The sequence below is a fragment of the Ranitomeya variabilis genome, chromosome 3 (assembly GCF_051348905.1).
Source record: "Ranitomeya variabilis isolate aRanVar5 chromosome 3, aRanVar5.hap1, whole genome shotgun sequence".
Classification (NCBI taxonomy): domain Eukaryota; kingdom Metazoa; phylum Chordata; class Amphibia; order Anura; family Dendrobatidae; genus Ranitomeya; species Ranitomeya variabilis.
The window spans coordinates 758527617-758541800 of record NC_135234.1 but is presented as its reverse complement, the minus strand read 5'-3'; the positions used below and the strand labels follow the sequence as shown (position 1 = coordinate 758541800).

General features: G+C 39.2%; 1 protein-coding gene across 8 annotated transcripts in view; it reads right to left on the bottom strand.

Annotated features, from left to right (window-relative positions):
* Positions 1–14184, bottom strand: part of TENM4 (teneurin transmembrane protein 4) — a 1485534-nt gene that overhangs the window by 197421 nt on the left and 1273929 nt on the right. For all 8 annotated transcript variants that reach the window (XM_077298663.1, XM_077298665.1, XM_077298666.1 and 5 more), the window contains one exon: positions 8460–8630. In XM_077298663.1, coding sequence (XP_077154778.1) covers positions 8460–8630 — 171 coding nt within the window. The remainder of the gene's footprint in view (positions 1–8459; positions 8631–14184) is intronic.

The following is a 14184-nucleotide window of genomic DNA, read 5'->3' as shown; positions in this document are numbered from 1 at the left end:
ATGAACCTGACTACTCTCATTGAGTTACGACTCCAGGCATGCACATAGGTTGCGGTGGCACGCTGGCTGTGTCACTTCCCATCTACTCGGCTGCTGACAACGTTCTTTCTTCAGAGCTGGTGACACTAATACAAACATGTAATTTCTGTGCCAAAGCCGCTCACATTCCGGAGTAAATACAAATGGCACATTTCACTTTTCCTCTTGCAAAAAATACAGCCAGAAGCTACAACTCGAGCTTCGAAGACATCCTGACTTAACAACCACTAGTACTAATCCGGCCTGATATCATCAAGTCCTGCAGACATAGATCCAGAGGGAAACTCGGCTCCAATACATACAAGTAATTGTAGAACTGGCATAATATAATGCCGCCAGATGTGACTTTGGCGTTTAACTCTGTCGGGTCTCGAGCAACTAGACCCGGCCACAAATGGCCAACTGTAACCCTACTTCGGCTGTAGTGTATTTTTCTCGCTATTACATGAGAATATATTGTACGGTTATATGTCCTCTGTATTGTTTTATATAGCTGCGGTATTTACATATTTACACCCACTATAGCAGTATTAATCAGTATTGTGTGACTACCGTATAGCATAGTTCTGGAACTTCATGGAGGAATCCTTTAGCACAGTGTGACAGTATTAACTTGGCCCTAGAAGACCATGTTATATGTTCACTATATGGCGTAATTATGCGAGTTCTCTATGGCAGCGTTATGGCACTACAGTGTACAATTAATTAGCAGTATAGCAGCATTTATTTGGAACTATAAGGCCATGTTATGTACTCACTATAAGGCCGGCGTCACACTCAGCGTATGAAAATATGGTCTTTATTTTACGCCCGTAATACGCAGAAATGTTCCAAAAATAGTGATCCGTATGAACTCGAGCCTGGGAAAAGTTCCCACGCTCGAGTTCATATGAGGACATCCAGCAGAGGGCGCATCACAGCGACTCAAGGTAACTACAGGACATTCCCCTGCATTACATTCATTCACAACATTTTACAGACAGGAGCGACTGCATAAGCAGAGCTCCTGGCTGTAAAATGATTTAACCCCTTCAGATGGATTTACATCGTGGGACTGACAGAACGACGGAAGGTATGGGATCTTGTTGATTTTTTATGTTACCTTTTTTACAGGACGAGGGTCTTCAGGTGGATTACCAGTATAATAAAATATTAAAACAACCTGTGTCTTTATTTCATTAAAATACTTTTAAATAATGTGTTTGTGTGTTTTATTAACCATTTCGTACTATTGGATTAATAATGGATAGGTGACATAATTGACGCCTCTCCATTATTAATCTGGCTTAATGTCACCTTACAATAGCAAGGTGACATTAACCCTTCATTACCCCATATCCCACCGCTACAGGGAGTGGGAAGAGAGTGGCCAAGTGCCAGAATAGGCGCATCTTCCAGATGTGCCTTTTCTGGGGTGGCTGGGGGCAGATGTTTGTAGCCGGGGGGGGGGGGGGCAATAACCATGGACCCTCTCCTGGCTATTAATATCTGCCCTCAGTCACTGGCTTTACCACTCTGGCGGAGAAAATTGCGCGGGAGCCCACGCCAATTTTTTCCGCGATTTAACCCTTTATTTTACAAGCTACAGCGCCCAAATTTTGCACATACACACTACTAACATTAGTAGTGAGGAATATGCAAAAAAAAAAGGGATATGAGATGGTTTACTGTATGTAACCATGTCTCATATCATGTCGGGTTTGTGAAGGAGAAATGAGAAGCCGGCAATTGAATTACCGACTTTTCACTAACACCGCTGCGTATTTCTCGCAAGTCACACTGCTGGTCCGTGTGTAATCCGTATTTTTCTCGCCCCCATAGACTTTCATTGGCGGATTTTTTGCGCAATACGGTGATAAACGCAGCATGCTGCGATTTTCCACGGCCGTACAAGACCGTATAATACGGATCAGTAAAATACGGCAGATAGGAGCTGCCCCATAGAGAATCATTGTACCGTGTGCAATCCGTATTTTCTGCACCTCTCATACGTCCGTAAAAGTCGCTAGTGTGACGCCGGCCTAAGGCTGGATTATGTGAGTACTCCATCGCACAGTCCAGGCACTGCAAGGTGGAATTATTTAGCATAGTACTGCAGTATTAATTTGGCAGTAGCTCATGCAATGTATTCACTATGTGTCCTTCTAACATGATCACTCTATGGTACTGTTCTGATACGGCACGGTGGAATAACTTGGCACAATGTGGCAGTAATATTTAGCTCCATTAATATGGGTACTAGTGAGCAGTTTATGGCAAAGTTCTGATTCGGCAAGTTGGAATCACTTAGCATAGCAGGGCAGTATTAGTTTGGCACTAAACGATAATTTTATGCATACACTATGGGGTAGAATTATGCGAGCCCTCCATAGCACCGTTTTTGTACTACAGAGTATTTTTTTTTTTTTTTTTTTTTTTAACAGTGTTGCGGTACGCATTTAGCACTACAAGACTTATGCATTCACTCTAAATCTTAACTATGTTAGCACTCTCTGGCACTGTATCAATCATTTTGCATGATATAGCAGTACTACTTTAGCTCTAAAACAGGCTAGGTATTCACTATATGGCTTAATTGCATGATCACTCTTTGGTACTGTACGGATACTGCGAAGTGGAATCATTTAGTGCAGTATGGCAGTTATAATTTGGCACTTCATACCCATGTTATATATTCATTATATGGCTCAATTATGCGTCCCTCCTGTGACAATTTCGGTATATCACGGTGTAATTATTTAGCACAGTATGGTAGCATTAATTTGGCACTGGACGGCCTTGTTAATTATTCACTAGAAAGCTTAATTATGTGATCATTCTATAGCACAGTTGTGAGCACTCGGCAGCACAGTTTGGCACAGTATAATGGAATTATATGTCGCAGTATAGATGTATTAAAAGGTCATGTAATGTAAGCACTATCAGGCCTAATTATGTGATCTTTCTATGGCACAGTTTTGGCACTACATGGTGGGATTATATAGTCTAATAGGGCAGCATTTGTTTGGAACTTGATGGCCACATTATGCATGCATTATATGGCTCAATTATGTGTGCACCCTGTGACGGTGTAATTATTTAGCACAGTATGGTAGCGTTAATTTGGCACTAGATGGCCTATTTATGTATTCACTATAAGGCTTAATTAAGTGATAATTTTTAAATCACAGTTGTTGTGAGCACTCAGCAGCACAGCTTTGGCACAGCAAAGTGGAATCGTGTAGCATAGTATAGCTGCATTAATTTGGCACTACAAGGTCATGCTATGCAATCACTGTCAGGCCTAATTGTGTGATCATTCTATGGAACGGTTTTGGCACTTGATGGCCACTTTACGTACTCATTATATGACTCAATTATGTGTGCACGTTCCAGTCTTGGCACTCCACTGTGGATTTAGCACAGTATGGTAGTATTAATTTGGCATGAGAAATCAAGGTTACATATCCACTCTAAGGCCTTTTTATGTGAGCAGTCTATTATACTGCTTTGATAATTATTTAGAACAATGTGGCAGTATTCATTTTGCATGTGAAAACCGTGTAACGAATTCCCTATGAAGCTTAGTTCTGTGAGGACTATGGTACAGTACAGAGGAACCATTTAGCACAATGTGGCAGTATTCATTTTGCATGTGAAAACCGTGTAACGAATTCCCTATGAAGCTTCGCTCTGCGATGACTCTACGGCACAATTTCTGGAATAGAACGGTGGAATCATTTAGCGCAATGTGGCAGTAATTTTATTTTTTTTTAGTAAAACCATAGCAGTATTACTTTGCATTTCCCTCTCCCGCAGACCTTTGCAGCCGTACTACTTCGGTATAACTCAGCACCGCTAGCATATTCCTTACCTTTACAGAAAGCAGACATCTTTCGGTACCCATACTTTATGGAGGAGTTGCTATTTAATAAAAACGATATATTACAGCAGGAGACCGATTCATTTTGACTTTTAAATTACTTTTATTTATGAGATCAGGAAATTTGGCGTCTGGTTTGGATTATAAAAGACCACTGAGCAGACAGGTTAAGTCTACCTGAGTATTAAGTGTCAGATATTACCCTACACATTTTTTATTAAACCAGCTGCCACATGGAAGAAACACGGCAACCTTTTCCTAACCTCGGACTTGCGTGTACAGGATATTTTTGGCTACCACGAAGAATTAGACCAAGAGGACCCAGTATAATGGATCTATACCAGAACCGTACAATACCCACTCTACAACACCAATGCCCATTTTGTCTGCCATCCTGTTGCCGCCGCTATAGTTTTTTTTTTCCTTTGAGTGGCACAGGGGTGCACTGGCGAGCTAGAGGAGTAAAGTAACCTGGTTCTGCCTTAACATATCTCGGTCAGTGCTTCAGGTCTCAGTGCAGAGTGCAGCAAGGAAGAAGAGTTTTGTCATCAGCTGCTGCACTCTGCACAGGCAGCAATCCAGATCACAAACCTATCGTTATGATGAAGTGAGCATGGTCAACTCAGTTGTTGCCTATGCAGAGCACTGCAACTGATGAAACACTCATCAACGTCTGCGATCTGCATAGCCGCTATGAGATGACAAAGGCCTCACTGTGCTCTCCCACAGCTAATTTTGAGGGAAGAGCGGGGAGAGGGAAGAGCGGGGAGAGGGAAGAGCGGGGAGAGGGAAGAGCGGGGAGAGGGAAGAGCGGGGAGAGGGAAGAGCGGGGAGAGGGAAGAGCGGGGAGAGGGAAGAGCGGGGAGAGGGAAGAGCGGGGAGAGGGAAGAGCGGGGAGAGGGAAGAGCGGGGAGAGGGAAGAGCGGGGAGAGGGAAGAGCGGGGAGAGGGAAGAGCGGGGAGAGGGAAGAGCGGGGAGAGGGAAGAGCGGGGAGAGGGAAGAGCGGGGAGAGGGAAGAGCGGGGAGAGGGAAGAGCGGGGAGAGGGAAGAGCGGGGAGAGGGAAGAGCGGGGAGAGGGAAGAGCGGGAGAGGGAAGAGCGGGGAGAGGGAAGAGCGGGGAGAGGGAAGAGCGGGGAGAGGGAAGAGCGGGGAGAGGGAAGAGCGGGGAGAGGGAAGAGCGGGGAGAGGGAAGAGCGGGGAGAGGGAAGAGCGGGGAGAGGGAAGAGCGGGGAGAGGGAAGAGCGGGGAGAGGGAAGAGCGGGGAGAGGGAAGAGCGGGGAGAGGGAAGAGCGGGGAGAGGGAAGAGCGGGCAGAGGGAAGAGCGGGGAGAGGGAAGAGCGGGGAGAGGGAAGAGCGGGGAGAGGGAAGAGCGGGGAGAGGGAAGAGCGGGGAGAGGGAAGAGCGGGGAGAGGGAAGAGCGGGGAGAGGGAAGAGCAGGGAGAGGGAAGAGCGGGGAGAGAGGGGAGAGAGGGGAGAGAGGGGAGAGAGGGGAGAGAGGGGAGAGCGAGGAGAGGAAAGAGCGAGGAGAGGAAAGAGCGAGGAGACAGAGCCAGAAAGTAGGATGGAGTCGCCACTAGGGGATGGATTCATGACTAGGGTTAAGGAAAGATAATTAAATACTGTATATGAGCTGCACCCTAGTCCAGCAGACAAGTCCATATTCAGTGGCCGCTGTCATGCCAGGCCGGCTAATCACCAGAGGAGCCAGGGATGTCTGCAGATAAGAGACAGTTCTCAGGTCTCCCAACCAGGGTCCTGCAAAACGATTCTCCCATCTCTAGAGTTAGGAACAGGATTAGGGCTAGAGCTAGGGCAATAAAATGGTTACATAAAAAAAAATTATGAAATAAAACACAACAAAAAAATTAGATTTGAGCAAAAAGCCAGAAAAGAAAATACAGGATGGGCCATTTACATGGATACACCTGGGTGGGCCATTTACATGGATACACCTAAATAAAATGGGAATGGTTGGTGATATCAACTTCCTGTTTGTGGCACATTAGTATATGGGAGGGGGAAAACTTTTCAAAATGGGTGATGACCATGGAGACCATTATGAAGACGGCCATTTTGGATCCAACGTTATAAATGGCCCACCCAGGTGTATCCATATAAATGGCCCACCCTGTATAGAGTGTCAAATGTCAAACTATAATTACATCAGTATTTTCTTAAAATGAAATACATGTGCTCTTTGGATACAGATTCAATACTGGACTAAAGGAAGGTACGCAGAGAGTGCTAATGGTCCATGGGTTAGAAGGGCACAAAATACTTGCGCTGGCAACCTACAATAGGCAACGGCACAGACATGCAACAGATTTCACATTGAGGACTGCGGAACACTCTTTATTAAGGGTATTATCCAACTCTGAACAATAACTTTTTCTTAGAGGGGGCTCAATGTTAGACTGATCAAGTGATTAGCTAATATGGCAGCATGTGTTTATTTTCCCTACAGCACCCCCACAGGAAAATTGTGGAATTACACAATTCTTATTGAAATCAATGGGCTGTCCATGTGACTAACGGAAAAAAAAAAAAAAAAGAAATGATATGAGAAACTGCTCTCCATTATGGCTCGAAAATAAATATTTTTAAAAGGTTTTATTTTTCACCCAGAAATAATAGATTATATTGTTTTGTGAGGGGGGGAAAAAATGGAAAAGTAAAATAATATGGATACAATTTTCAACATTTTCTTTTATTACTTTTCAAATACATTACACCCCCATCTTTTGTTCTTCACCTAAAAAAAAACTTTTACATTTTGCCTTTATCTCAAAACTTTAAAATACATATATTATTCAATGCATGAATAATCTTTATTCCGCTCCGTAAATCTTGTGATCTACGACCACGACTCTCCTAATGCTCCAAATCATACAGTAATTGTACAAAATGACATAATTGCTGCACTACCAGAAGCACAAGTTAACCGCGTCCTAAAATTAGCAGCTAAAAAAAAAAATCGTAAAAGAGAACACAATAAAGTTTTCCCTAAAATATAGGAAAAAAAGCCTAAATCTGGACAAATCTATTCAACGTTAAGGCGGTCTATAAGGAACAGAGGATCGTTAGGTTTCCTACCAAACTGAGCCAATCGTAGCTTTTAAGCCGCAAAAGAGCAGTTGGCAATGAGCAAAAATTACAAAAAATAAATTCAAAAATACATTTTTGAAACGTAAAAGTTGATGAGCGAATGTGCTGGGATAAGGTGTTATCGGAGCATGCTCGGGTGCTAACTGAGTGTCTTCAGCAAGCTCGAACGATATGTTCTAGTCCCTGCGGCTGTTAGGTAATCCCTGCAAGCGTTGAGCCTGTCGAACAGCCGCGGGGACTCGAACATATTTTTCGAGCACGCCGAAGACACTCTTAGCATTTGCTCATCACTGTCTTTTCATAAATCAATACTACACATGCGAATATACAAGTATTGCGCACAAAATGCCTGCCAATAGTGCACGCGTTTTGGGTCGTTAAGTCCTGATGCCAAACGCAGTGGGATTACCGGATAAAACCTTTACATTTGACACATCTGTACAGTGTAATGGCACATAGTGTGCAACAATCAAAGTTTCTAAGGAAGTCTTTTCACATAAAACTCATTTTTTTTCGAGGTGGAAAAACTTGGGGTAACTAAGATTAAGTGAAATGCTAAAACAAAAGAAAAAAACGGCTACATGCTAAAATTAATGGACAACGCACAGTAGGATGGCCTGATATCCAAGAAAGGTCTAAGAGAGGCATAGAAAGAATACTATATATATATATATATATATATATATATATATATATATATATATATATATATATATATATATATATATATATATATATATATATATATATATATATATATATATATATACACACACTAAAAAGACAAACCATTAAGTTATTTCAAGATCTAATGGAGGCATAGAAATAATGTAAAACAAATAACATATTTTATATAAATATATATATATATATATATATATATATATATATACACACATACATATATAATATATCTATATATAATAATATTATATCTATTTATATATCTATATAGATACATATCTTTAGAGATATAGATAGATAGATAGATAGATAGATAGATAGATAGATAGATAGATAGATAGATAGATAGATAGATAGATAGATAGATAGATAGATAGATAGATAGATAGATCTTGAATTAACTTATTGGCTTGTCTTACCTTTTTTCGTATCTAACACAGGCATGGAAATAATGTAAAAAGATGTAAAAACTTAAAAAAAGTAACAAAGACAAACCAATAAGTTACAGTACTTAAAGATCTAACTGAGGTATAGTTATAATGAAAAAATATATAAAAAAAATAAAAAAAAATAACAAAGAAACCAATAACTTATTTATCATCAATAACATTTCTGTTTTTTTTTTTTTTTTTTTAAATGAAATGTAAAAAAAAATTTGCACACTAAAAATAGCTGGACAATGGAAAATGGTGAAAAATGGTGCGATGATGTCATGAGTCGGGAGAGCTGGAGCGTACAAAGAACTCACAACATGGAGAACACACTGTACCTTCGCTGGGGGCTTTGCCTTTCCTTTCTGGTAATTCTAACCCTGTCCCCCCTGAGGGATACAAGGTGACGTCCGTTGGCAAAGGCCAACTGCTGGCTTTGTCTTCTGTGATCTCATACATCTGCCCGTCCATCGGCCGTAGGTGCCAGTTTAGACCGAAGAGATGCATGGCTGCAGTGAGCAATGAGAAGAGTCATGGTCGTCAGTTGCACTGTAGGTTACCGAGTATGGGGGTCATCCACCATCAGAGATTTTTGATCAGGATTTGGCAGCGAATCAGCATCAAAATCCATATCAAACAAGACTCCGCGTGAACAAACCCTTATAGCTTAACAGGTCTTTTATCAGTCAAAATGACAACAAATTCATCCATTAAATCATAATTTTGCATTGTCCACAAATTTTTGAAAAAAAAGAATAAAAAAGGATCACAAAACCCAATAAGAAAAGGAGATGTAATAACGAATAAAATATACATAAAAAAACACATTTAATTTTAGGTTTCTGTAATTTTATATAATAATGAACAGAATATAAATACGAATAAAAAAAAGGTAATAACTATACTAATACTACTAAAATAATGCTAATAAAATATTCTAAAATAAATAAAAATTTATAAAAGTTTTTTAAAGAAAATAATCTCATTCTAATAATATTAAAATAATTCTAAATCATATTACAATATGAAAAAATAAAAGAATGAAAATAGAATACTAGATAAAAAAAGCTAAATAATTCCAAAATAATCTAATACAAATAATGCTAATGATTAGAATACAATAATAACACTAATAAAATGGCAATTATAAAATTAATACAAATAATAAAGATCTAATAGTAATAATAATAATAATCAATAAAAAGGAGAAATACCAGTGTGCCAGCTAGAGATTAAAAAAGTGTTGATATGGATGTATAAATTTATGTATGCATTTTTTTTTTATTTTAATTTACATTTCTTTTGCTTTCTTTCCCAGTTTTCCTTTTTTATAAATTATGAAATATAGAAAAAAGGAGACAAAATTCAAAATATTACAGTAACTATACATATAGTATAGTTCTGTACCAAGGAATCTAGTATCTAAAGAGCTACGGTATTCCATATATTGCCATATGGTGCTGAAAAAAAATGGTGTTAGATTAGTAAAGTATCTGTAAATGAAAACTGAAATAAGAAGCCTATGAAGTCACGCTATAGCCCCTTACTTTTTTTTATTTTTTTTATCATGACTCCATATTTGCCGGAGGTTGCATATAGCGGTAATATGACAGACTGACAGCGGTAGTATGAAATTCTGCAGCATTTCCTATACGGATACAAACATGTTCAGAATGTGGTGACTACATATCAGGTCAATAGGTGGAAGGTGGGCGGCCTCACAATGTATACAGCACTATCCGAAACCAGCCATAACTCATAATGGCCGCTGACCTAAGCGCTATCAGACCGCATCCTCCGCAAACATTACGTATGATTTATCAGGCAGCAGGAACAATGCATCGGAATATATCAGCCAGAGATGTAATCTCTATTAATATTTTACTATGGATCTGTATTGATTACATACACAGCATTCCATCCGCTGACCTTTGTGAACCAGGTGGAGGAAACGTAATTATATCTGACAAGAGCGAAAACGATGAAGAGGAAGAGCAGATCCCAACACGACAGAACGACAGGAGTGATGCTAAAAATGCATTATTGCAGGACAACAGAAAATAATATCAAGAGCACTTAAGATTTATGAAAATGTTTCAAAATTTATTGGAAAAAGCAGCATTTTATTAAAAAAATGCAGTATTATAGTATTTATATTCTTGTACATAGGAGGCAGCATTATAGTAGTTATATTCTTGTACATAGGGAGCAGTATTATAGTAGTGATATTCTTGTACATAGGAGCAGTATTATAGTAGTTATATTCTTGTACATAGGAGCAGTATTATAGTAGTTATATTCCTGTACATAGGAGCAGTATTATAGTAATTATATTCTTGTACATAGGAGCAGTATTATAGTAGTTATATTCTTGTACATAGGGGGCAGTATTATAGTAGTTATATTCTTGTACATAGGAGCAGTATTATAGTAGTTATATTCTTGTACATAGGGGCAGTATTATAGTAGTTATATTCTTGCACATAGGAGCAGTATTATAGTAGTTATATTCTTGTACATGGAGCAGTATTATAGTAGTTATATTCTTGTAAATAGGAGCAGTATTATAGTAGTTATATTCTTGTACATAGGAGCAGTATTATAGTAGTTATATTCTTGTACATGGAGCAGTATTATAGTAGTTATATTCTTGTACATAGGAGCAGTATTATAGTAGTTATATTCTTGTACATAGGGGGCAGTATTATAGTAGTTATATTCTTGTACATGGAGCAGTATTATAGTAGTTATATTCTTGTACATAGGGGGCAGTATTATAGTAGTTATATTCTTGTACATAGGAGCAGTATTATAGTAGTTATATTCTTGTACATAGCAGTATTATAGTAGTTATATTCTTGTACATAGGGGCAGTATTATAGTAGTTATATTCTTGCACATAGGAGCAGTATTATAGTAGTTATATTCTTGTACATAGGAGCAGTATTATAGTAGTTATATTCTTGCACATAGGAGCAGTATTATAGTAGTTATATTCTTGTACATGGAGCAGTATTATAGTAGTTATATTCTTGTACATAGGAGCAGTATTATAGTAGTTATATTCTTGTACATGGAGCAGTATTATAGTAGTTATATTCTTGTAAATAGGAGCAGTATTATAGTAGTTATATTCTTGTACATAGGAGCAGTATTATAGTAGTTATATTCTTGTACATGGAGCAGTATTATAGTAGTTATATTCTTGTAAATAGGAGCAGTATTATAGTAGTTATATTCTTGTACATAGGAGCAGTATTATAGTAGTTATATTCTTGTACATAGGGGCAGTATTATAGTAGTTATATTCTTGTACATAGGGAGCAGTATTATAGTAGTGATATTCTTGTACATAGGAGCAGTATTATAGTAGTTCTATTCTTGTACATAGGAGCAGTATTATAGTAGTTATATTCTTGTACATAGGAGCAGTATTATAGTAGTTATATTCTTGTACATAGGGCAGTATTATAGTAGTTATATTCTTGTACATAGGGGCAGTATTATAGTAGTTATATTCTTGTACATAGGAGCAGTATTATAGTAGTTATATTCTTGTACATAGGGGCAGTATTATAGTAGTTATATTCTTGCATATAGGAGCAGTATTATAGTAGTTATATTATTGTACATAGGGGCAGTATTATAGCAGTTATATTCTTGTACATAGGAGCAGTATTATAGTAGTTATATTCTTGTACATAGGGGCAGTATTATAGTAGTTATATTCTTGTAAATAGGAGCAGTATTATAGTAGTTATATTCTTGTACATAGGGAGCAGTATTATAGTAGTTATATTATTGCACATAGTGGTCTGTATTATAGTACTTACATTGCCATTTTTTATGATGCAATTTTTCTATAACAATTAAACCTTTATCTAATCTATATTTAGGCAAGATCCCATAAACCAATCTTGTGTCTGTATCTGAATCCAGAAAAGTAAAAATGCAATCAAGACGTGGCGCGGCATAATTCATATAAATCTTTGATCCTCACCTGACAGTAATTTGTAACGCAATCTCATTTACTGTTGGGCCGCTGAATACCAAGCGCTTTGAATTAAGCAGATAAATACATCAGACTGAATGATCTGCCCTATGACTAACCATCAGTCTCGCAAATGAACAACACACGCTCCCAAGAACAAACACCGGGGTAAACGTAATTGAACGTCAAGGATCACACAACGTCGGAGACAGACAGCGCGAATGCCGCACTGCGAGGGCAGTTAATTACAATGTGGATATCAATGAACAACCTTCCCTCGCAGGATAAGAAATTATATGTATTAGTGATTCATCAGAACGGAAAATCACAAATGTTGCAGGTGTGAGATGTGGCTCCTCGCCGGCTCGGACACGGTGAGCACCGACGCGCACAAGTCTCAATTTTGGTTTGAATCATACTTCAAAGTATAAAAAAAAGGTTAAACTGGAAAACAAAATGCTGCCAAAATCTTGGTTTATTCACCTTGTCATGGAGGTTTATTACATTTAGACCAATGGAGCCCATGATTCTTGGATCAATTTTTAAAACATTTGGTTTCTTTCACACACACGGTCTCTCTTTGAGGTTTTCTTGTTTCTGCTCAAGTTTCTCGGTCTTCACCTCAACCAGCATAGTACTATAGAGTAAGTAAGAGTCCTATTCTCAACCCTTCTGTCCTCTTAAAAGGAACTAATTTGCCAATATGATCGGTACTTAGCTTCTCAACTGTACTGCCATGTATCCTGCCTCAGGACCTGTCTCTGCCACATCACTCTGTCCTTCGGTCACTCCTCTCTTTCCCCCTCTCATTTTACTCAGGATCACGCTATCCACTGCCTCAGTCTCCACTCACATCAGGGACACCCACATCATGCAATTCTGCTCAATAGACAGACCATAGGCCAGCTTTTACTGCACGCTGAGCCCTATGCATACCTCCCAACTTTTGAAGATGGGAAAGAGGGACAAAGTTTGCGGCGCGCTTTGCGCGCCGCGGCAAATTTTAGGCCACGCCTCTGACCACACCCATTCATAATTAGTCACACCCATATCCACATCCCAACCACACCCATTTAGCACTGCCGATCACAGTTTCATATACAATAATTATAAACAAAAAAATATGGCCACACAGTGCCCCATACTGTATAATGGCCACACATGATGCTCCATACTGTATGACCGCACACGATGCTCCATACTGTACGATGACCACACATGACGCTCCATAATATATAATGACCACACATGACGCTCCATAATATATAATGAACACACATGACGCTCCATACTGTATAATGAACACACATGATGCTCCATACTGTATGACCGCACATGATGCTCCATAGTGTATAATGACCGCACATGATGCTCCAGACTGTATAATGACCGCACATGATGCTCCATACTGTATAATGAACACACATGATGCTCCATACTGTATGACCGCACATGATGCTCCATACTGTATAATGACCGCACATGATGCTCCATACTGTATGACCGCAAATGATGCTCCATACTGTATAATGACCGCACATGATGCTCCAGACTGTATAATGACCGCACATGATGCTCCAGACTGTATAATGACCGCACATGATGCTCCAGACTGTATAATGACCGCACATGATGCTCCAGACTGTATAATGACCGCACATGATGCTCCAGACTGTATAATGACCGCACATGATGCTCCATACTGTATGACCGCAAATGATGCTCCAGACTGTATAATGACCGCACATGATGCTCCAGACTGTATAATGACCGCACATGATGCTCCAGACTGTATAATGACCGCACATGATGCTCCAGACTGTATAATGACCGCACATGATGCTCCAGACTGTATAATGGCCGCACATGATGCTCCAGACTGTATAATGGCCGCACATGATGCTCCATACTGTATAATGGCCGCACATGATGCTCCATACTGTATAATGGCCGCACATGATGCTCCATACTGTATAATGACTGCACATGATGCTCCATACTGTATAATGGCCGCACATGATGCTCCATACTGTATAATGACCGCACATGATGCTCCATACTGTATAATGACC